This window comes from Cucumis sativus, unplaced genomic scaffold, assembly GCF_000004075.3.
Source record: "Cucumis sativus cultivar 9930 unplaced genomic scaffold, Cucumber_9930_V3 scaffold40, whole genome shotgun sequence".
Taxonomy (NCBI): Eukaryota; Viridiplantae; Streptophyta; class Magnoliopsida; order Cucurbitales; family Cucurbitaceae; genus Cucumis; species Cucumis sativus.
The window spans coordinates 132,352-157,829 of NW_022279548.1; the positions used below are offsets into that span (position 1 = coordinate 132,352).

A 25,478-nucleotide genomic window follows, 5' to 3' on the forward strand; every position below is an offset into this window, starting at 1 on the left:
GTTCGTAAAATTGGATAAGACTGCATTATATTGAAATAATTACACTAACGACACTTTTAAACCAATATTGATAGAAAATTATAATTTTATTAAGTCGAATGAACATGGTTTAAAAGTCTTTCTAAACACAATTATTGTAGTTATTTTTTAATTTTAATTCATTTATACATCTTTGTGCATATGTGCGTGTGTGCATGCGTGTGCGCGAGTGCGTACGTGTGTGCGTATGCACATGTCCACGTGTGTGTGGGTGTGTGTGTCTACGTGTGCGTGGGTGTGAGTGTCCACGTGTGTGCGTTTGTGCGTGTGCGTGTGGGTGTGTGTGCGTATACGCACGCGTGCGTGTGTACGTGAGTGGGCGTGTGAGCTTTTTGTGCTTTTCTTCCAATTTTAAAATAATAATTTAATTATCTTGATATTCAATTCATTAAAATTATTTTGAGATAAGGTTATTTTAATATAAAATCTATCGTTGAGATTCTCAAATTCTAAAAAATAATAATTTTGTAATTTTGAAATTCAATTTGGTTATTTTGAAATTCAAATTCAATTAGGTTATTTTGAAATTAGTAAGATTGAATAATGTTATTAAAATGTTGAATCAATTAGTTGAGTCCCGAGATTTTAAGAGAAAAGTTATGATATGAGTTGATGTATCTATTTCAAGTAAAAATTAATTAAAAGTTGATACATACATAACATAAATTAATTATAACGTAAAAACAAAATAATTATAGTTGGGGAAGGTGAATATTTTGGTATTTTATAAAATACCATGCACGTGCAAAAAATGTTGTTTGCTAAAATTGAAAAGAAAAAGTAATTTTGCCATTTTTCAAATTGACCCCTAAAAATGTTGGATTTTTTTGTATTCCCTTGGCCTTTCTTGTTCAATATTTAGTCAAATTGCAGTATACATAAAATTTGCATTTGTTACGTCATAAGATTTCATTCACTATTTGTGTCTGTATTATTTTATATTTTATACAGGAGACTCCGTTTGAGTGTTGAGCTTTGGGAGGGACTACCGTTGACCCCAAAATTACAAGGTTTCATGTTGCTTACTGGATCACTAATGATTTGTCTCTATCTTTGGCTCATCGAGTGGTGGAGTTGGAACCCCTTGAAAGTGTAGATTTAGACTCTCTACCGTTGTCAAGAGCTGTTAAGTATGCAAAAATGGCCTTGAGAAATCCTATAAACTCTCTAAACAGGAGACATTCTAGTGTAAGAAGAAATACTCAAGTCCTTGAAGAAATTGAGGACACAACTCCAATTCCTAGCATGCTTTCTCTCTAAGACTATGCTGGTCCTAGTCGGGGAGTGGCATTTACATCCCAGAAAGACACACATGTATCACCTCGTGTTGGCACTTCCATTGCAATGCACAACTCAAACATATATAGTGCCGACATTTCCTTCCTTAAGCTTGAAAAAAGTGTTGGATCGGTATGGCAACCCTAGAGGGGGGTGAATAGGGTTTAAATAAACTTTTAGACAAATAAAAAGTAAAATCAACTAATTAGATATTTTTTCATATTTAAATAAAGAACTTTGTAAACTTTGTTAAATAACAAGATTGATAAAAAGATATGAATGGAAATATGCAATCAAACTTAACCAATAAGAATATGTAACTAAAATTAAATTAAAAAATAATTAGAAAAGAGTTAGAGAAGAAGACACCGTAATTTTATAGTGGTTCGGTTAAACTCAACCTACATCCACTTTCCCAAGCACCTCTTGGGATTTTGATTGAAAATCTTCTTTAGACTCTTTCCACGGATTTGAGCCGAACCGATTCTTGCTCCTTTTTCGGGTTCAAGAGCAAACCCGATCATTTCCACGGGTTAGGATCCAACCGTTACAATATGTTGAAATTTTTAAATCACACAAAAGAAAACTCTCTAAAAGAGTGAGTATACAATTTGAAGCTCACAAATTTAATCCTCACAATACAATAAGAAACTCTCAAGAATAAGATGAAAAGAATAAAAATTGGAAGCTTTAGAGAGAATAACAATGTTGGCTTTTTGCTTGAGGATTGTAAAGATATTATGATCTTGTGTAAATGTGAAGTATTTAAAAAGAGAGGAAAGATAAATTCAAAATCATTTGGGTCATTAGATATAAGTAAAAGAAAAATGAATGGTTGAGATTTAAACTTAATTAGCCGTTAGACACAATACAAATAATAATATAATAATATGTCTTTTCAAAATATTTTGTTTAAAAAGAAATCAATAAAGCAACTTCACCCTCTTTTAAAAAAACTAGCCGTTAGACACAAGAAAAAATAATAATATTAAAATCATTTTTCTTTTAAATTCATTTTCTTTATAAAAGCCAATAAAACATAACAAAAAGCCACATTTTCTTTTAACTTCATTGCTTCAAGTGGCTTTCTCTAATTGGTTCAAATTGAATGCTTGGTCGTCACGTCACCATCTCGGTATTTTTTCGTTAACTTTCTTTTAGCAATATTTTCTTCATTTGAACTTCGATTTGGGTGATTGAAGAGGCGTTAGAATCATTTTTCCAAGCTCTACGATATGGTCTATTCAAATTAATAAAATTGTCAATAAAAAAAGTCAGATTTGTTATCATCAAAACATAAATTAATTGAATAATTAAAATAAATTAATTTGAGATTAAGGGCCAAAAAGCCAACAAAAAGGTGATTTGATGTCCATAAAAAATTAACAGAGCAGTTAGATATTTTCTATCACGTATCGCACGTAATTTGATGCTCATTGATACTGCATTACTGTGTCAGGAACGTGTTGATGTAAAATCTTTCAGTTTTGATGGATCTTATTACAAGTTTTCAACTCTTCTTAGCACGACTTCTGACAGAACAAAGGTTTTATATATCTTTACACGATCGCATATCACATATGAACGATCGCATATCCCATCTGAAATATCGATCACCCCTGGTAAAACAACCGTTTAGATATTCTACACGATTGTTTGCTTAAGGATACACGATCATTTTGTAACTATTTTTTTTTATTATCCTTTTTTCTTTCTATACTAGAATCAGAATCAATTGTTTGATGATATTAACAACATGTATGATGATCTTCGTGATGATTCTAGTCATCACAATCTGGACAAGAATGATGACCATCAAAATAACAAACATGTGATCATCCATGAGAATCCATCTGTTCAAGAGTCACATCTTCAAGAATCTACTGTAGAAACTCAACAGTTAGTGTTTAATTCATTAGTTACCGCTTTATATTGTTTAAAATTGCTTAGATTATAAATAAACAACAATAATTTTTTTCTTTTATGTGTAGGGAACAAAAATGAACAACGCCTCAACATCAAGAGCAGTTAGGCAGTGATATTAGCATAGATGGCAGAGATGCACATTTGATATTAACTATAAGTAATATAGCAGAAAATATGGAAGGTCATACTCAAACAGAAACGGGACTGCTAGAAATGATTGAAAATCTTCCGTTGGTAAGCCAACCACTTACACTTTGTGAGATGCTACCATTAACTACTGTCAAAGGTCTTGCATTAGTTTAATTGGTATGTGTGCCCTAAAGGGATAAAAGCTCTTGGCAGTGAAAGACTTTACAAAACCATTCATCAGTTTTAATTTGAAAATTCCAAAATATCAGTACATTGACAATATTTAGAATCAAAGTTCTAAATAAAGAACTAAATATGCTATTAAATTAAAAGATTCATAGAACTTACTCTTGTTGACGTCTCTGAATCTATAATCCACCGAATTGGGGACACCACCCGTTGGAGACCTTCCTATCTTCGAAGATGAGATTGGTTTGTGGAAAACAATTGGAATGAAAAAAAAATTTAGAGAGAAACTATGTAACACCCCCAATATCAAGGTATTTCTCTTAAGCTAAATTTTTTAAATTTTATTAAGATTTTAAGGAATTTGGTTGTGGTGTGGATTTAGCAGGAAGTGAAGGGGGCTTTTATGAAAAAATATACTAATACTAAAGGTTAAATAATAATAATATATAATAATAATAGAATTAATCTTATTATTAATTTAAAATATCAATTCTTTATTGATTCACGTGCAACTCCATCTCTTTCTCCTTCACTCTTCCTCTTCCCCGTGCCCACCGCCGCCTGCCTCTCTTAGCCATTTTATATTACTCTTGGATGTCAGCCGGCCACGCCGTCACCGAATTCTTCGTCTCCGTTGAAGCCGAAGCACCATTCGTCGTGAGTTCGAACTCTCGGCATCGCGTCTTACCTCTGTTTTCTAGCCAAGCTGTGATTCATTCGCGCGTAGCTCCTTCCAAGCCGTCGACCAAACCTGAGCCCGTCGCGTCTGTCGAAGTGCCGTCGCGTATATCGAAGTGTCGTCGCGTCTGCCGAAGTGTCATCGCGCAACTCTTCACCTTCCAGCCATGGGTTGTAAGCTAAAGTTTACTTTTCATTTATTGATTAGATATGATCTATTACACGCGTCGATTCCAGTTATTCGAAGTTGTTGCCTCCATTTTACTCTAATTTTTGGGATTTTTGTGGTAAGTTGTATTGGTGAGTGTGGTGGTTTTACACTGTAATTATCCTTGGGTTGTAGTTTTGGATAATTAGTTAAATTGTTAATTGATTCTTGAAGGTAGCGTTTGAGTTCGTTGGATTCACAACTAAATTGTAGATTTGTTGGAGTTCGATTCGCCAATACTTTGGTAAGCTAGAATTTACATTGAGGAAATTAAATGAAAGAAAGTATTGTGAAAGTAATTGAGTTCCATATTCTTATTATTAGGTTTCCTTCGTTCGAGAAATTTGAGTAACATTAAAGTAAGGGGTTTCTATTACTGGACTCTTTGAAAGTTTTGAAATGTGTTGACTGTTTGGATCTCTGGACTTAGTATGGTTTACCAATATATGTAGAAGTCGATATGATGACAAATGTATATTATGCCAGACTGGTATAGAAGTAGATACGATGGATAATGTATTTGTAAACTGAGAAAGGTGTTATGTATATATATATATCTTGACTGTCTGGTGTGTTGTTATAGTATCAACTAATTTTGTGATAGATTGAATAGATTGAACGTAAGTGTGTTAAGTTGGATTGATGATATGATGGAGTAGTTTGACTATACTAGGAATGGATTGATTAAATGTGTATAACGGACTAAGGGAAAATTGATAGCTTTGTCGATTGATCACAAGACTTTTAAAGTGCAGGGCACCTCCAATAGGAAGTTAACAATTTTATTTTTCTTCTAACAAGATCAGTAGTGGGTCTCTTACTGGGTATGTTTATACTCACCCTTTTATGTTTAATCTTTTTCCGCGAAACTGCCATAGGGAAATGTCCTTCAAATTGCTTCTACTTTAAATTTTTTTTATTTTGGTTTTCTTTAGTAATTGAGACTGTTTTGGGTTTCATGATTGAACGACTTTTATTATCGATACTTTTACACTTTCAAAATTTTATTTGAAATAGAGCCCGAATAAAAACTCTTTAATGTTGTTAAAAAATATATTTTTTAAAAATTATAAAGTCTTATGGTTAAAGGATGAATCTAGTCTTAAAGTAATAACTTCGGCTTAATTAAAAAAATTAGGTCGTTACAATCTATTTTGCAGAAAAGAAAATCATCGATTTTATTTTGGTTAAGAAAAGCTGTTTTTCTTCTACATATTTATAACTCTCTTTCTTTCATTGAGTAGGAGACGGGGTAGGAGAAAATCATAGGATTCTATTAACTTAAAAAATATTAAATTAATAGAAGTTTCCAATCAACTAACTAATTAACCATTAATCAATTAGTTAATAATTAATTAAGTCATATTTATATTTAATATTTCGTTTAAATCTTATTGAATGAATATCTCTCCAATACCTTATAGTTTCATATTAATTTAATTAAATAATATTAAACTAAACTATTAATTAATTCTTCACATTAATTAATAACTAAATTAAATATTTTATATTTAACTTAAGTTAAATTTGAATCATATTCAAATATAACTTTATCTCATAATTAATAATTTTAATATGAAACAAATTCACATTAAATTAATATTTGAACTCATTCAAATATTTTATCTCATAAATTAATTTTGAACTTTATCTAAAATTAAATTTATATAATAAAGTTTCATTAACATATAAACTTTATATTATAATTGTATCACTATATATTATACTAATTAAACTAATTTCCAAAGTAAATTTGAATATTTCAAATTAGAACCAATATAAATATATCACATTACCATTTTGTATCATCCATTATTTTATATTCAGTCATACTAATTGGATCAACCTAATACATAAAACAAATATAGAAAAATTAAAAAAAAAAAAGCATGCACAAATAGAGACAAATAGACATTGATAGCTATCTATCTCTATCTATCTGAAACAAGCACACATAAATTTTTATATTTCTCTATCGGATGGACAAAAATAGCAGTCTATTTATATCTACCTAAGATACAAACATTAAAAAAAAAAAAAAAAACCTTACCAATAAAATTCTTGACTTTTCATGTTATTCTAAATGCAACACGTTCTCAGCCCAAGAAGTCAAACAACTCTTCATTGTAAAAGTAGCTTTACTTCTTTCATCAAACCACTTTTGCAATACATCTCTAATTGAACTAAGCATGGTAGCTACAGGTAGTTCTCTAAGATCTTTAAAAACTAAATTTACACTGTCTACACAATTTGATGTCATCATTCTATATATGAAACTCATTATACCTGAGATAGATTCAACCAATTTATCAAAGAACCTTGGAATCAACATGTATGATTTAACTGTGTCACCTTTTAATATCTTTACTATGTGTTCTTTTGCCCTCCAAGCTTTCTGCTAACTTATATTAACTCCAAGATTTGTACATGCCTTATGCACAATTGCTTTTGGAATGAAACGATCAGTAGACATGAACCTGAACTCATCTATCAAGCAACTGTCAATTACTGTTGAAGAAGCTTGCATGTGACAACTAGTATTCAATGAACAGTCATGTTCATAAATGTATTTTCATAGCATCCACAACTCGCTCTTCTTATCGTGTAATTGATAATGGTAACTGATCGTGTAATTCCATGTAAATTATCGTCAAAAACTTTAAACTATCGATCTTTATAATGAAGTACATAATTCTTACATTAATACTTAAATTTTGTCGTAACGACCCAACTTTTCTAACTAAGTTGAAGTCATTAGTTTTGACAAAGAGACCGTGATTGACACAAAATATAGTAAAATTCACTTGAAATCATACGATCAAAGAAAACAAACTTAAGTTCGGGCCCTACTTCAAATAACCAAAACTTTAAAAGTACTATTTACAAAACAACAGTTCGTAAACTCAGTTCCATCACAAAATTTTTTAAACAACCTCATGTACAAAGGAAAAACAAAAAAACATAAAGCGAAAGCATTTGAAGGACATTCCCTTATAACAAAAAACTAGTATTCAATGAACAGTCATGTTCATAAATGTATTTTCATAGCATCCACAACTCGCGCTTCTTATAACGAGATGTCCTAATAAACCATTTGCACTCTTCTAGTAGGCATCTAAATTCAAGAGACCTCAAATTTGATATTGTAGTTCTAAATTGAAAGTTGTTATTCACTTCTATTATGCCAAAACACTTTGAAAGCACATGCTATCATTCATGTGCACGTGATATTTTTTTTTTTTAATTTCTTTGTCCCTCTTCCGCTGTACAGATGTAATATAGGGAGTCTATCAGATTCCTCCTCTTTTCAAAGCCTCCAATCAAACTCAATGCTAAGTTTGACTGCTTCCTTCAGAGTGACGACCCTCATTTTCCCCCTTCCGTGGTTTGGGGAGGATTCCTCCTCTTTTTAAAGCCCTCAATCAAACTTGATGCTATGTTTAGAACGCTAAGAATAGGTGGTCTAGTTTTGGTTAGGCCAAAAGTGAAAATTTCCCCCAAAAGCACTAATAGTTAGGGAACTCAACACATTCTACTTGACTTAATCGACTTGACTCTCTAATTTTTATGTGCTTTTTTCTATGCATATTGCATATGTTTTTTTTATAGTTGTTGATTGTCTCACATTTTTATGGTTTGCATTTACAAGCCTTTTTTTTCTTTCTTTGGTATGAAATATGGTAATAGGCCTTGCTAGAACCGGTGGGGTAATCTCCTTATGGTTCTACACTTAGTTTCAAAGTTTGATTACTCCCTTCGAAGTGACAACAAGCCTCGTTTTCCCCTATTGTGGATCAGAGAGGATTCCTCCTCTTTTCAAACCCCTCAATCAAACTCAATGCTAAGTTTAACTGCTCCCTTCGAAGTGAGAACAAGCCTCGTTTTCCCCTATTGTGGATCAAAGAGGATTCCTCCTCTTTTCAAAGCCCTCAATCAAACTCAATTAGAGTAAAAAGGAAAAAAATTTCATCTCGGGTGCGTGTCCCTCACACGTGTCTCTCTAGGATTTCCAAGTTCTCTCACTCGGCTGGTGAAGGAGGCGAACGGCTGGTGAGTGTTGCGGTCAGCAAGGGATCAAATTCGAAGGTAATTCGTTCGGTTTTGGCAGATTGAATGTGAAAACTAATGTCATTTGGTATCCATTTCGAAATTTATTACAATTGATCAATTGAACCATTACGAATGATATTCGTTTTGATTCGGGAGAATTAACGTCTGTCCAGAAATTGTTTAAATCGGTTTCCAAGCTGAATTGATTTGAACTATCTTGAAAGTATTGCGTGTGGTACGAATCGATTTATTGGCTATCAGTTTTGGGTTTGAAGACCGTGATTTAATTCACTCGCTGGAGGGATCTAACATGAATCTCCTCAGTTGAATTTCAATTCTTTTTGAGTTCATTCGTGTTCCCAGATTGGGCCGAAAAGATCATCACGGGTGTTGGGTTGATGTCCTAAGCATGAAATGATGAAGAAATTCTCCAGTGACGTTGAGGAGGTGAAGAAACGCGTGATGTCAAGCCTTCAACGCGTACATGATATGGCGACGAACGACCGAAGGGCGACGACTGCAAAGGCTGACCTAATTTCTGTGAGGAAGAAATGGTCCGACATGAGTGGACCCGAACTGGTTTACGTGAATCGTGAAACATATAAAAACTGAAATACAGGAAATTGACCGAGCGGAGATGGTCCCATGAAGATTGTTGGGTTGAAACATATAAAAACAAGTGGTCTCTTTTTGTTTCTTTAACCATTGGGTTGAAGAAGCGTCCTTTATGGATGTTGTGTCCTCTGCTTGGACCAAAGATACTAGAGTTTCTCCAATTGTGAATATTGTGAGGAACTTAAGAAATCTTAAGTCGATTCTTCGCAGGCATTTTGGTAGGCATATCCGGACCATCAGTGAGGATGCTCATCTTGCCAATGATACCATGGACTGAGCTCAAAGAGAGATGGAGACGAAGTCTCTGTCGGAGGAGGCGAGTAATCACGCGAGCTTAGCCAGGGTAAACTTTTGGAAAGCGGTTAGAGTGGAGGAAGCCGCTATGTGCCAGAAATCGTGAGTCAGATGGTTGAAGCTAGATGACCAGAATACTGCCTTTTTTCATCGATCTGTTCGATCAAGGCAGAGCAACAATGCTTTGAAATCAGTTATTGACCCAGATGGAAATCGATTGACTAACCATGATCAGGTGACTCAGGTGGTAGTTAATTATTTCAAAGATAGTCTGGGTTCTCAGAATATTAGCTACAGAGAGCTCTCTACTTGTATTGAGGAGATTGTTCAGTTTAGATGGACTGAGGAGTGTTGCCAGGCCCTCCAGTCGCCTATTGGCAGGAGAGGAAGTGAGACGTGTTCTGTTCTCCATGGATGGTGGAAAGGCTCCAGGCCCTGATGGGTATTCAGTTGGCTTCTTCAAAGGAGCTTGGACGGTGGTTGGAGAGGGTTTCTGTGATGTCGTCTTACACTTCTTTGAGACCAATTACTTCCCTCAAGGGGTGAATACGACTGCTATTACACTTATTCCTAAAAGGAATTGTGCTGATCGATTGGAGGATTTCAGCCCTATATCTTGTTGCAGCGTTATTTATAAGTGCATTTCAAGAATATTGGCAGATAGGCTTCGTGTGTGGCTTCCTTCTTTTGTTAGTGGAAATCAGCCAGCTTTCATCCCTGGGAGGAGTATTATTTACAATATTCTTCTTTGTCAGGAGCTTGTAGGGGCATACCATTTGCACAGAGGTAAACCTCGATGCACTATGAAGGTTGACCTCCAAAAAGCTTATGATTCTGTTAATTGGGATTTCCTCTTTGGCCTGCTGATTGCCATAGGTACGCCTTTAAGATTTGTGAGTTGGGTTCGAGCGTGTGTGACCTCTCCGATGTTCTCCATTATGATTAATGGATCGTTGGAAGGTTTTTTCCATGGGAGGAAAGGACTTAGACAAGGTGACCCTTTATCCCCGTTCTTATTTGTGATGGTCATGGAGGTGCTTTCTCGCATGTTGAACAGCCCACCTCAGAATTTTCAATTCCACCAGTTTTGTGAGAAGGTCAGATTAACTCATCTTACTTTTGTAGATGACCTGATGATCTTTTGTACTGCTGATAATCATTCTATGAGTTTCATAAAAGAGACTATTAAGAGGTTTGGTGAGCTTTCAGGACTGTTTGCTAATCTTGCTAAAAGCTCAAATTTTTCTTGTGGGGGTTAATAGTTCGAAAGCTTCTTGGCTTGCTGCTAACATGGATTTTTCCATTGGTCATCTCCCTGTTCGTTATCTTGGGCTTCCTCTCCTCTCTGGAAGATTGCGGAGCTCTGATTGTGATCCCCTTATTCAGCGTATTACCAGTCATATTCGGTCTTGGTCTGCTAGAGTGTTATCTTTTGCAGGTAGACTTTAGCTTGTTCGCTCAGTCCTTAGGAGCCTTCAGGTTTATTGGGCTAGTGTGTTCATGCTTCCTATGAAAGTCCACAGAGACGTTGATAAGATCTTGAGGGCTTATCTGTGGAGAGGTAAGGAGGAGGGAAGAGGTGGTGCTAAAGTTGCCTGGGATGAGGTTTGTCTTCCTTTTGATGAAGGAGGTCTTGATATTCGCGATGGATCTTCTTGGAATATAGCAAGCACGTTGAAGATATTATGGTTGCTACTTGTTAAATCTGGTAGTTTGTGGGTTGCTTGGGTGGAATCTTATATCCTTAAAGGGAGATCGCTGTGGGAGATCGATGCTGGGGTGGGTCGATCTTGGTGCTTTAGGGAAATCTTGCGTAAGCGGGATATCCTTAAAGCTCATGTTAAGATGAAGGTGGGCAATGGAAGGAAGTGTAGAGTGTGGTTGGTTCCATGGATTCAGGGTGGGCCGATTATCCAGCAGTTTGGGTAGAGGGTGATCTATGATGCGGGTAGTCGGTGGGATGCGAGGCTGGTGGATTTCATGGGTCGGGATGGTGATTGGAGGTGGCTGCTTGTTTCTTTGGATTTGATGGACATTTGGGATAGGGTTTAGGGAGTGAGGCCGAGTCCGAGTGTTGAGGATAGGTGGGTCTGGGTGCTGGGGAGTCATGATAGTTTTTCGATCACCAGTGAGTGGGAGACTATTCGTCCTCATAGTAGTAGGGTTGACTGGTCGGATTTACTATGGGGTGGGGGAAATATTCCTAAGCACTCCTTCTGTGCTTGGTTGGCCATCAGGGATAGGTTGGGTACTAGAGATAGGTTAAGTCGGTGGGATAGGTCGATTCCTTTATCGTGTTTGCTTTGTGGAGGGAACTATGAGTCTCGTGATCATTTGTTTTTTTCTTGTCATTTTGGGTGGGAGATTTGGTCGAGGATCCTTTTGCTTATGTCATCTTCTCATAGAATCGGTTATTGGGGGTTGAGTTATCTTGGATTTATAATCAGGGTATTGGGAAGAGTGTGAGGAGAAAACTGTGGCGCCTTCTCTGGTGTGCTACAATTTATTTCATTTGGCAGGAGCGAAATCATCGTCTTCATGGAGGTGCTGTTCGAGAGCTTATGGTTGTATTCCAGCTCATTCGGTCGTGTATTAAAGCGCGTGCTGCTTCTTGGTCGGATGGTGTTCATGGTCTTATTTAATGTTCTTTTCGTTTGCTTGTCCCCGGGCTGTGGGGTTTCTCTTCTCTTTATTAACTTTGTTGTCTTTCTCTCTTCTTCTTGTCCTTTTAATGTTTGGAACACTAGTTGGTTTCTTTTGGTTTTAGTTCTTGTTCCCGAGATGTGGGGTTGTTTTGGGTACTTATGGGTTGTTTTGTCTAACTACTTGTTCTGTGAGTGTTGTTCGCTCTTTTGTCTTGACCTCAGGTTGTGAGGTCCACCTTGTTGTTGTATAATATTATCATTACCTTTTCAAAAAAAAAAATCAAACTCAATGCTAAGTTTGACTGCTCCCTTCGAAGTGACAACAAGCCTCGTTTTCGCCCTACTGTGGATCGAGGAGGATTCCTCCTCTTTTCAAAGCCCTCAATCAAACTTGACGTTATGTTTAAAACAGTAAAACTAGATGGTCTAGTTTTGGTTAGGCCAAAAGCGATGTTTTCCCCCAAAAGCTCTAATAGCTAGGGAACTCAACATGTTCTACTTGACCTAACCGACTTGACTCTGTATTTTTTATGAGCTTTTTTTAATGCATATTGCATATGTTTTTTTTTTATAATTGTTGATTGTCTCACTTTTTTATGGTCTGCATTTACGAGCCTCTTTTCTTTCTTTGTTATGAACTGCGGTAACTAGGCATTGCTAGAACCGATGGGGTAACATTTCTATGGTTCTACACTTAGTTTCTAAGTGTGATTGCTCACCTCTAATTTTCAAAACACTTAATTTCTAAGCACATACAATGTTCACCTAGAAAAAAATGAAAATTGTTGTAGTTAAGATCAAAACTAAATAGTTATGAAATAAGACATAAGAGATTTGATTTTAACAACCTTCCCGTTGTACTTGGGATCCACTCTGGCTTTGTGCTGGAAAATTGGTTTGGAGCTGATCGTAAGCTTTCGGTTGCTCTTCTGTAACCTTTAGATACTCTTCAAAGCTATAAGCTTTGCTTCCTGACGAAGAATCTTCTACTATTACAATACATAAGAAAATTCTATTTCATAAACCCTGTATCATAATTGAGGCTGATAGAATGATTATTCTATAACCCTACCGATAGTTTCATTCTTAACATTCATAGACACGATGCATGGCAGCTATCCAATTCTATTTCATGTTCTCGAGAATGGCTCGGTTTAACAATAATGTTAATTTTTGTTTTCTATTTTAAAATAATAACGCTGCTTACTAATCTTTTTTTTTCCATTTGGCATTCTACTTTTTCTACTCAGCTTTCTTTCCCTAGTGATAACAAATAATACGGGTGATAAAAAACTTAATCACTCACTTGTTTCAGCCACCGAAAGCCCTTCTGCTTTAGAAATAGAAGATGGGTTTGAGTAGGTAGATTTACTTGCATTGTATGTGCTGTTCATTGAACTCTCAATTTCATCGAGACCAATTTCTCACTCAAACATGGTCTTGCATTCTCTAGAAACGTCCTACAAACAAAAATGAAGAACAAAAAACTACAATAAGGTCTATGAAAAAGTTACAAAGGAAAATCTCAAAAACTGATATGTAAGTCATAACAACCTTAAGTCCTCTTATCGTGGGTTAAAATGCACGTAAGGTTTTTCCAAGAGTCCGAGCAACCAGCATGTAAATAAGTTAAGTCAACTAAATTTGCTATAAATTTACTCGTATTAACATTATCATTGTTATAGACTTGACAACTTCAAATTTATCAATATAAAATATGCTTTAACAAAACGTACCTTGAGGTTCCTCCAACCTTATTAAAAAAGCAAATAATCCAACAATTTAACAAATTTATAGTGCATATTATGTATATCAATTGATCACAACAAAATAAGATCGAACAAATACCCATGACTAATATTTAGCCACCAAATGAATAATGATGAAAACCTGAAAACAAAACCGAGAAAAAAAAGGAAACAATTCATCAACAAAACAAATTTAGGGGACTAAAAAATTGCTTACCTTATTACACACTTCAAAATATTAAGAAAAGTGGAGGGAAAAAACCAACCAATAATCAACAAATAAACTTCAACACAAATAGCCATAAATTTTCTTCTTTAAAGGTATCACAAATAAGTCCATCAGTAATAACAAAATAAAAAAGGGCAATGTGCAATTGAATTCTGCAGTCGTAAAGCTATGCTAAAGGCAGTATGAAATCAAACTTGAGCACTAACAAGAAAATTTGCAAAACAAAAATTACTAGACATCATTAACTAAAGTACCAGCACAACAATGAATGTGTAACCTCCGCAAGAGCAAACCCGAATGGAGAAGAACATGAAGAAATATATAAATAGAAGAAACATAAAAGACAAACATGAAACACATGGAAATATACAAAGGGGATAAATAAAAGTACAATTATAAAGTGATGAAGCACAAATATAGGTATCAACAGAACCAGAATACAAGTCTTACCCTATCTCGACTGTCGAGGAGTGTTAACCAACCGTCGGAAGGTTGGTTTTATTTTTTAGAAAAAATTAATGTTGTCTGAATTCTTTTCCAAGCCACTAACCAGCCCCTCCTTATCTATGATCGACGATCAACTCCTCAACCTCTAATTACATTTAAAAGAGTGATGCGAACATTGTGTGAAATCCCAAACCTTTGATGGATCCCACCATCACTCTCTTTCTATCCCCTTCAAAACCTCATTATTTTCAAGAGAGGCCTCAAAGCTTCTTCCAATTAACATAAAAGAAGAATGAAAGAGAAGGAGAGAAAGGGAAAGTGGTTCAAAAGCTATGGAAAAAAAAGTAAAAGAAAATGGTCTACTCATTGGCACATCTTACACAGATGATAATGTTAGGGCAAGGCAATGAGAGACAGAATGCATTTGGAGCCTTCTCCTCTACTTTCGAAGATTTTAACAAACTAAAATATGCAAATGTTACAAGAAAGATCTTTGGAGATTTGAAATAATCCAAAATAAAGAAAAAGGAAAACCCCAATATGTACAAATTTCAGAATCTAAAACTTGAAAAGTGATTGAATGATGAGATATGTTTGTACAATCAATTATAGAGACAGTGAAACATTAAAACAAAAATGAAACGTACCAAGATAAAAAGAATAGCAACTAGTATTATGACCTTTGTATGTCTTCAAAATACAAACATCAAAATGAATCAAGAGATCTACCACACAAATAATGGTATCAACACAAATAAAGCAATTGTTTTAGTAACAATATTTGAGTACAATTAAACTAAGCATGCTATTGTCCTTGACAAATTTACATTCTTCTAATCGAACAAAATCTGACCTTTAAATAGTGATAGAAACTGAAGATGAAAGCAAGTTTAGCTACAACTTCAGACCGTGATATATATGACGGAACCAATAAAAAAAGAAGAGTACCTAACTATATATACACAGAGGAGATCTGATGCTTACTAGCACATCAGAGGCTCAATCAATTTATATTTAATTGAAAAACAATCCCTATATTTTAATGCATACACATTGAATAGCCTCTGATTCAATCCAATTTACAAAACTACCTCCATAAAATTACATAATGGGGGAAGTTCGACCGGATGCACTGTGCTTTACCAGAACCACATGAAATTATTGGAACATAGTTCATTCAATTAACTTTCTATTCAATAATTGAAACAAATGGAAAGAGGACAATTGAATATTAAATAAAGATGGAATTAATTGGGAACTCACGGAGTAATGCGATTTGTTCGGGGGCTCACCACTGGAGTTAGAAGAGAGACAAGGATTAGAAAGGAAAGGAAGAGGAGCGTCTGATATATAATCCAGCGGATTCTTTGATGAGTGGAGTACTAGTAGTAGTAGTGGAGGTTCCAAGGACATTGAAGTCAATCCGGTGAGAGTGAGGGAATCCAGAAGGTTGAGGTTGAAGAGAGTAGAAATTGCAACCAAAATCGGTGACGATGGTGGAATCGAAATTGCGAGGGAAGAAGAAAAGAGCATCACAGGTCGAAGTAGAGGAGGAATCAACACTGGAGAAAGGAGGAAGATGAGGAGAACCTGCCATTAATGGAAGAGGAAGGAAGTGAGAGAGAATTAATTAATTAAAGAGAATTAGGGTTTGAGAAGAGAAAGGGAAAATGGAGTGTATGAACAAAGAAGAAGAAGAAGAAATGGAAAGGACGCGATAAGAGAAGAAGATGGAGATGGATCGGTGAAATGGGTATGATAGGGTTTCTTCCTTAAAGAAACGAAAATTGAGAGATAGGCCTTAGGGTTTTGAAAAGAGAAAGGAAAAATGGAGTGTACGAAGAAATGGAAAGGACGCACTAAGAGAAGAAGATGGAGATTGGATCCAAGACAAAAAGAAGGGATGGATCCGCGAAATGGGTATGATAGGGATTCTTCCTTACAGAAACGGAAATTGAGAGATAGGCCAAAGAAGACAAGAGAGCAAGAGAGAATGGGGGAGGAGAGGGAGGAGAGGGAGACTTGGCCGTTAGAGAAGAGGAGAAAGAAATTTTAAATGAGAGAGACTGTACATGTAGGGTTTTTATTAGAATTTTTTTTTTTTGAAATCTTGCTTAATTGGATTTAGAGAATTTTGTGTATTCGGTTCACCGACTCGTATTAGCTGTCCATTGGTCCATTGTTTTGTCATTTTTTTTCAACAAACTAAATGTTTTAAGCCATTTACAAATTAGATTTCGATAAATCGATAATCATATTTTTTTACAATATAGGACAAAGATAACATAGATATACATATATATATATATATATATATATATATATATATATACATACATACAGATATATATACATACAACAGTATACAAAAAAAATTCTTTTGAATTTTGTAGTTTGTGTAAAAAAATAACCTTAAACTTTGAAATGTTAAAAAAAATTGTTTTGAACTTTTAAAAATTATTCATAAATACATCTACATACGTAGGATGAAGGTATTGGCATGATTCTCTAAAAAAACTTTCCAAAAAGATGTTGTGTGACTTTTGAAAAGAAAAATTACAAATGGGGTCGTTTTTAAACAAATTAGATATATCGAGTTATATTTCTTTAATTTTTTTCCTTTTTTCACATATTATCAATCACATCTTACTTTTTTCTTTTTTCTCTGGAACCCTGCAAAAATAACAAAAACATTTATAATCACATGACTCATGTCACTACATTTTCTAAATTTTAAAAGTAGTAAATTTAAAAGTTGATAACCCTATGATTATCGTTTGATAGTCATCTAATATCACTAATTTTGTCATATTCGTAATATCCAAATAAGGTTTCTTGGTGAGTCTAGAGTCAAACGTGAGGACTTATACTAAAAATATATTTATATTTTAAAATGATCATAAGGTGATTAATAACATACGCCTAAGAACAATAGCGGTATCATCCACTTGTAAGGGGGGAGGGGAGTCATCCACTATAGATAAGGTCCACTTGTCTCCCTCACCCAACTTCATAAGGCTGCCAAAAGAGTTAGGCATAATCACATCCACACGTTTACCCTTCTCTCGAACATAAACCAACTCTCTTTTCTTCCTAATAACGAGTAATTTCATCTCGATTACCTACCTCCTTTTCCTTAATATGCCTAATGGGGAGCTATTAGTCTTACTTTCCTCCAACTATTTAAAGTCTAACACCACATCCACAAGACACAATTGTCCGTTCCTCCTCTTTGTTTGAAACCACCTTACTCACATCCTCCTCTCGATGAACTTTGTTTTCCACAATCTTAGGACACTTACCACTAGAATGCCCAAAAGACCGGCACAAATTACACCTTCGAGGCTTCCACTCATAATTCACAGCCATAACGAAATCCTCTCCCCTAAGGTGAATTGTAAATTCAGCAGGCATAGGAGAGTCCACATTTGATTCAACACATACTCAAGCATGTGACAACCTTCGTCTTTCCTTAGTAGCTAGATCTAAAGATAGAGGTTTGCCTATAGCACTAGCCACAACAGTCAAACTGACATCTGTCCATAACTCCATTGGAATCCTACCTAGTTTAATCCATATAGGAACATAATAAAAAACAAAGGATTTAGGGACAATACCTGGAGTCCATTTACAGAGGAGCATACTTTTGCCAGCAAGATGTCGCGATCAACGTGATAGGATCCATTCAACAAGTTTTGGGCATCTGAATTGGAAACAGATGAGTCCGTTCTCAAGAATTGTAATCGTTGGCATTTTAATTTTATCAACAATAACAACGAGCTAAACAAAATCCTCTATCCAGGACGCACTAATGAAAACTAAAATGTAAAATAAGTACGAAGTAATTAATTAAAACAGAAGACAAAAGAAACCCAAAGTAAGTTGACAAAATGCCCACAATAAGCTTCAAGATGAGTAAGAGGGAACACCAAGAGAAACATGAATAGCCTTGCTAACTTTTCACTACTAGCCAACTACATATTTTTTTACAATACGTGTTAGGGAAATCTTTTGTAACGACCCAACTTTTCTAGGTAAGTCGAGGTCATTAATTTTTAACAAAGGTAATAAAGGTGGCAAACCGGCGAGGGGCAGGAAGGAAGCGTGATTGCCATAGGAAACGTGTCATTTTGCTTCCGCTTATGGTTTCTTTTGAGGTTTAAGATGTATTAAAACTTATTTTACAAACTTTTATTTGTAAATAGTATTATTTTTAAGTTTTCTTGAATATTTGAAAAATCAGGCCTGACATAAATTTGTTTTTCAATTGACTTACGTTTCATTTTGTATCAACCAAAGTCTTTTGTTAAAAATTAATGACCTCGACTTACCTAGAAAAGTTGGGTCGTTACAGTTGGTATCAGAGCCTAAGTTTTAGGTTCTGTAGACTGACTTACGATGTAAGTCTATGTTTTTGTGTTCCTATGGCTAACGCGACCCTTCGTCTCTCGTCAGGTATGCTTGATGCTTATATGTATGGTTTATTTGCATGACTTTGCCTAAATTAAACTAGATTGCATGACGATAAAGACTTGCTTATGCTTATGATTAAGACTTTTTTTAAAGAGTGTTGTTGGTGGATAATAGGAATTATGCCGCCAAGGGGAGGTGTACGTAGAGGAGGTCGTAGAGGCCGAGGTAGAGGAGCAGGAGGCCGAGGTAGAGGAGCAGGTCGTAATCAGCCTACTGAGGGTCAAGCTGAACAGCGAATTCCTGCTGCACCCGTGACTCACGTCGAGTTTGATGCACTGTCTGCTCACATGGAGCAGAGGTTTACGGAACTTATGACGGCTATAGCTCGAAACCAGCAGGCACCTGCAGTTCCACCTGCACCTGTGGTTCCCCCTGTACCAGCAGCTCCACCTGCACCAGCAGCCCCTCCTGCACAAGGATTGGCTGCACAACAGCCGCAGATATTACCGAACCAACTTTCTGCTGAGCGCGAAACATTTGAGGGACTTTAGGAAATATGACCCTCAGACGTTTGATGGGTCACTGGAGGATCCTACTAAAGCTGAGTTGTGGTTGTCCTCTGTGGAAACCATATTCAATTACATGAGATGTCCCGAGGAGCACAGAGTTCAGTGTGCTGGCTTTTCTACTGAGGGACAGAGGCATTATCTGGTGGAGGACTACAATGCGCATGCTAGGTGGAGATGTGAGGCAGATTACCTGGGATCAGTTTAAAAACTGCTTCTATACCAAGTTTTTCTCGCTAACCTTAGAGACGCCAAAAGCCAGGAATTCTTAGAGTTGAAGCAAGGACATATGACAGTCGAGGAGTACGACCAGGAGTTTGATATGCTGTCACGTTTTGCCCCTGAACCTGTTGGTAACGAGCAGGCTAGAGCTGATATGGTTCATCAAGGGATTGAGAGATGAGATTAGGGACTTTGTGCGAGCACTAAAGCCCACTACCCAGGCTGAAGCGCTGCGTCTGGCAGTGGATATGAGCATTGGGAAGGATGAAATACGGCCAAGGAGCTTTGATAAGGGATCGTCGTCTGGTCAAAAGAGAAAAGCAGAGCAGAGAACTATGGGAGTTCCTCAGAGGAACTTGAGACCAGGCGATCCTTTTCGCAGTTTCCAGCAGAGTTCTGGCGGGGCAGGAGACACTACTCGAGAGAAGCCATTATGCAATACGTGTGGGAAACGTCACCTGGGTCGTTGTTTGATGGGAACGAGAGTCTGTTATAAGTGCAAGCAAGAGGGACACATGGCTGATAGGTGTCCCTTGAGATCTACTGGGGCTAGACAGAGCAGTCAGGGAGAGAGACCTCCACAGCGGGGTACAATCTTTGCCACTAATAGATCAGAGGCAGAGAAGGCCGGCACAGTGGTGACAGGTACATTACAAGTGTTAGGGCATTTTGCCTTGACCTTGTTTGACTCGGGATCTTCTCATTTATTTCATCGCTTTTTGTGACGTATGCATGCTTAGAGGTGGAACCCTTAGATTATGTTTTGTCAGTGTCTACACCGTCTGGAGAAATTATGTTGTCTAAGGAAAAGATTAAAGCGTGTGAAATTGAGATAGCTGGTCGTGTGCTGGACGTAACCTTGTTGGTATTAGATATGCGTGACTTTGATGTAATTTTAGGTATGGATTGGCTAGCTACTAATCATGCTAGTATTGATTGTTCTCGTAAGGAAGTTGTGTTCAGTCCCCCTACTGCATCTAGCTTTAAATTCAAGGGGGTAGGAACAGTAGTACTGCCTAAAGTAATCTCAGGCTATGAAAGCTAGTAAACTACTCAACCAGGGTACTTGGAGTATTTTGGCAAGTGTGGTGGATACTAAGGAAGATGAGACTTCTTTAACTTCAGAACCTGTGGTAAGAGAATACCCAGATGTATTTCCAAAAGATCTTCCAGGACTACCGCCACAATAGAGAGGTTGATTTTGCCATTGCATTGGAGCCAGACACTACTCCTATTTCTAGAGCCCCTTATAGGATGACTCCTGCTGAGTTGAAAGAACTGAATGTATAGTTACTGGAATTGCTTGACAAAGGCTTTATTCGACCTAGTGTGTCACCTTGGGGTGCACTAGTATTGTTTGTGAAGAAGAAGGATGGGTCGATGCGTCTTTGCATTGACTATAAAGAGTTGAATAAAGTAACAGTCAAAAACATATATCCTTTACCCAGAATCGATGATTTGTTCGATCAGTTACAGGGAGCCACGGTGTTCTCTAAGATTGACTTACGGTCAAGTTATCACCAGTTGAGGATTAGAGACCGTGATGTTCCTAAGACTGCTTTTCGTTCGAGGTATGGACATTATGAATTCATAGTAATGTCTTTTGGTTTGACTAATGCACCTGCTGTAATTTATGGATTTGATGAACAGGGTGTTTAAGGATTTCTTAGACACTTTTGTGATAGTCTTCATTGATGATATTTTGGTTTATTCCAAGACTGAGGCCGAACATGAGGAACACTTACATAAGGTGTTAGAGACTCTTTGAGTCAATAAACTGTATGCTAAATTCTCTAAGTGCGAATTTTTGGTTGAAGCAGGTGGCTTTTCTTGGTCATGTGGTTTCCAGTGAGGGAGTTTCAGTAGACCCTACAAAGATAGAAGCGGTTACCAGTTGGTCTCGACCCTCTACAGTTAGTGAGGTTCGTAGTTTTCTGGGTTTAGCAGGGTACTACCAGAGGTTTGTGGAGGATTTTTCACGTTTGGCTACTCCCTTGACTTAGTTGACAAGGAAGGGAACTCCGTTTGTTTGGAGTCCAGCTTGCGAGGATAGTTTTCAGAACCTTAAGCAAAGGTTAGTTACTGCACCGGTCCTTACAGTACCAGATGGATCCGGAAGTTTTGTGATTTACAGTGATGCTTCCAAGAAAGGACTGGGTTGTGTTTTGATGCAGAAAGGTAAGGTGGTTGCTTATGCCTCTCGTCAGTTGAAGAGTCACGAGCAGAACTACCCACACATGATTTGGAGTTGCAGCAGAAGTGGTTTTTGCATTGAAGATATGGAGACATTATTTGTACGGTGAAAAGATACAAATCTTTACTGACCATAAGAGCCTGAAGTACTTCTTTACTCAGAAAGAGTTGAATATGAGACAGCGAAGGTGGCTCGAGTTGATAAAGGATTATGACTGCGAGATATTGTACCATCCTGGTAAGGCAAACGTGGTGGCTGATGCTCTTAGTAGAAAAAGTATCACATTCAGCAGCACTCATTACTAGACAGGTACCATTGCATCGAGACTTGGAGAGAGCTGAGATTGCAGTATCTGTGGGGAGAGTCACCTCACAGTTAGCTCAATTAACGGTGCAACCGACTCTGAGGCAGAAGATTGTTGATGCTCAGAGTAGTGACCCTTATTTGATAGAGAGACGTCGCCTTGTTGGAATGGGACAGACTGATGAGTTCTCCATATCCTCTGATGGTGGGTTGATGTTTAAGAGACGTTTGTGTGTGCCAGCGAACAGTACAGTTAAGATTGACTTACTAGATGAAGCCCATAATTCTCCATTTTCCATGCATCCTGGTAGCACGAAAATGTACCAGGATCTAAAACGTTTTTATTGGTGGCGGAATATGAAAAGGGTAGTGGCGGAATTTGTTAGTAAGTGTCTAGTATGTCAGCATGTTAAGGCACCTAGACAGAAACCAGCAGGTTTGTTACAACCTTTAAGTGTGCCAGAGTGGAAGTGGGAGAATGTGTCGATGGATTTTATTTCAGGGCTGCCTAAGACCCTGAAGGGTTTCACAGTGATTTTGGTTGTCGTAGACAGGCTTACGAAATCGGCACATTTTGTACTAGGGAAATCCACTTATACTACTGGTAAGTGGGCACAGTTGTATTTAACTGAGATTGTGAGACTGCATGGAGTGCCTGTATCGATTGTTTCTGATAGGGATGCACGGTTTACTTCCAAGTTTTGGAAGGGACTTCAGACTGCTATGGGTACGAGATTGGATTTCAGTACAGCCTTTGATCCACAGACTGATGGTCAAACTGAACGTTTGAACCAAGTTTTAGAGGATATGCTACGAGCTTGTGTTTCCAGGTAGTTGGGACTCTCATCTACATTTGATGGAGTTTGCTTATAACAACAGTTTCCAGGCTACCATCGGTATGACACCATTTGAGGCTTTATATGGCAAATGTTGTAGAACCCCTGTTTGTTGGAGTGAGGTTGGTGAACATAGGTTTATGGGACCTGAATTAGTTCGATCTACTAATGAGGCTATTCAAAAGATTAGAGCACGTATGCAAACAGCGCAGAGTAGACAGAAGAGCTATGCAGATGTACGATGAAAAGACCTTAAGTTCGATGTGGGAGAAAAAGTATTCTTGAAGGTAGCACCTATGAAGGGTGTTATGCGTTTTGAAAAGAAAGGGAAGTTAAGTCCTCGTTTTTCTGGACCATTTGAGATCTTAGAGAGGGTTGGTGTTGTGGCGTATCGCTTGGCATTACCACCATCACTCTCTGCAGTTCATAATGTTTTCCATGTTTCGATGTTGAGAAAGTATGTGGCCGATACGTCTCATGTAGTGGACTACGAACCTTTGGAGATTGATGAGCATTTGAGCTATGTAGAACAACCTGTGGAGATTCTGGCTAGAGAGGTAAAGATGCTTCGTAATAGAAGCATTCCATTAGTAAAGGTTTTGTGGCGGAATCATCGAATTGAAGAGGCGACATGGGAGCGAGAGGAAGAGATGAGGACTCGTTATCCAGAGTTATTTCAGGATTAAAACTTTCGAGGACGAAAGTTTCTTAAGGAGGGAAGAATGTAATGCCCCAAAGGTATATATATATATATTTTGTTTTTATTTTATATATATATTTTTTAATATTTAATTTAAATAAAAAGAAAAGAAAAAGAAAATTTCTTTATTTTTTTCCTTTTTCTTTTCTTTTCTTTTCTCTCTTTTTCTTCCTCCTGTGCGCCGCAACCCCCATCCGTTTTCTTCTCCTTCCCGTTCGCAGCAACCGCCGCCTTATCCGTTCTCTTCTCCTTCCCGTTCGCAGCAACCGCCGCCTTATCCGTTCTCTTCTCCTTCCCGTTCGCAGCAACCGCCGCCCATCCGTTCTCTTCTCCTTCCCGTTCGCAGCAACAACCGCCGACCATCCCTCTCTTTTCTTTCCGCCGCAGCCCAGCAACCGCCGCCCCTATTCTTCTTTCCGGTCGTTTTCTTCTCTTCTTCGGATCCAAAACTGCCGTTGTAACCGTCGGCCGCCGCGTGACCTCTGCCCAGCGCCGTGTGACCCTCTGCCCAGTCCCGCCGCGCAACATCTGTCTCCGTCGAAGCCAAGCCAGTCGCCGTCCATTCCTCTCCTTTCTCCTCTGTTTTCAGCCAGCCGCCGCCGATTCCTTCTCCTCCATTGTCTGCAATGCCGCGCGACTCTCCGTCCGTCTGTATACGGTCTCTCCGTCGCACGTCGTCTCTTCGCAAAGCTACTGCTCGACTTCTTCCGCGAATGACATCTACCGTGAATCGAATTAAAAACCCCAGATCCAACTTTCTATGCGTCGAGTTCCTTCTTCGTCCTGCCACAGGATTGGGTCGTTAACTGTCGTTCCTGCTTTGCCACGAGTCATATACATGTCTGTTTCAAGCCTGTGTTGAACAACTTTTAATTCCCTAAGATAAGGAGATTTATCTGAAGGTTCAAGAATAATGACATGTCCTAAACTAACCCACCAGTTCGCAACAGTGAACCAGTTTGATCGTTAGGGGGCAACTTTTGATAATAAGCGCACAACCATGCCCCAATTTCAATGTTGCCCAAAAGTAAAGGCCTTTCTTCACAATGCTCCATAAAGAAAAGTTCGACTTTCACATAAAGATCTTATTTCTTTTTTATTGCTCCAAGAGATCTAATAGATCTATTTTCACCACGCAAATCCCTTTTGTTATCATGGAAAATGTGTTGGTTGTGCTCAAACCAAATCTCTGCTAGCAACACTTTTATCAAATTAACCCATATTTTTTTTTAAAAAAAAAAGAGGATATGAGTTTCACTATTATTAATATTGAAAAATGAAGAGACAAAGCTCAATGTCATGAGGATTATACAAGATCAAAACCAAAAGCCACAAATAGAAGGCTTTTTTTGTGTTTGTTTTGCCTTTGGACATTACTCCTTTGGTATGGGTTTTAGCTTGGTTGGATATGATGAGGGCGCTAAGGGGGTGTCAACCTAGTTGAGATGCCAAGGTGCCCCCCTGATCCATGGTTACATATTCATTGTATAACTCTCTTGTACTATGAGCTTTTGTCTAATTATTATTATTATTTTAATATTAATAAAGAGGTTGTCTCCTTTTCAAAAAAAAAAACAAAACAAAACAAAACAAAAAAAAAGCCACAAATATAAAACCAAACAAAATCATAAAATAATATGTCAAAAAAAAAATCATAAATCATAGGTAGCAGGTCGAGAACAAAGAAGAATAAGCCTTGATTGAGCAAAAAATCCCAACAAATATTGAATGTTTGGAGAAGATGGAACCAACATTTCGATATAAAGACA

General features: G+C 37.1%; 1 protein-coding gene and 1 long non-coding RNA gene across 4 annotated transcripts; one reads left to right on the forward strand and one right to left on the reverse strand.

The window, feature by feature from the left end:
• Positions 1-13,273: 13,273 nt before the first annotated feature.
• On the reverse strand, positions 13,274-15,393 carry LOC116405875. 3 transcript variants are annotated; one of them, XR_004218954.1, is made up of 2 exons: positions 15,329-15,393; positions 13,274-13,511 (listed from the first exon to the last, which is right to left on the reverse strand). It is a non-coding gene; the product is annotated as an uncharacterized LOC116405875 (long non-coding RNA). The 3 variants fall into 3 exon arrangements; XR_004218956.1 differs by lacking the exon at positions 15,329-15,393 and adding an exon at positions 13,900-13,942; XR_004218955.1 differs by lacking the exon at positions 15,329-15,393 and adding an exon at positions 13,606-13,893.
• Positions 15,394-18,772: 3,379 nt separating this feature from the next.
• LOC116405882 (oleosin-B6-like) lies at positions 18,773-19,439 on the forward strand. The gene is made up of 2 exons (XM_031889659.1): positions 18,773-18,930; positions 19,063-19,439. The coding sequence occupies exons 1-2, from the start codon at positions 18,792-18,794 to the stop codon at positions 19,437-19,439; spliced, it is 516 nt and encodes a 171-aa protein (XP_031745519.1). The 5' UTR covers positions 18,773-18,791.
• Positions 19,440-25,478: the final 6,039 nt, after the last annotated feature.

Excerpts from the sequence above, each read along its gene's own strand:
- LOC116405882 (XM_031889659.1), top strand. The coding sequence starts at position 18,792 with ATGACCTCGACTTACCTAGAAAAGTTGGGTCGTTACAGTTGGTATCAG. Across the intron at positions 18,931-19,062 it reads GACCCTTCGTCTCTCGTCAG|GAATTATGCCGCCAAGGGGA; the intron begins GTATGCTTGATG and ends GGTGGATAATAG.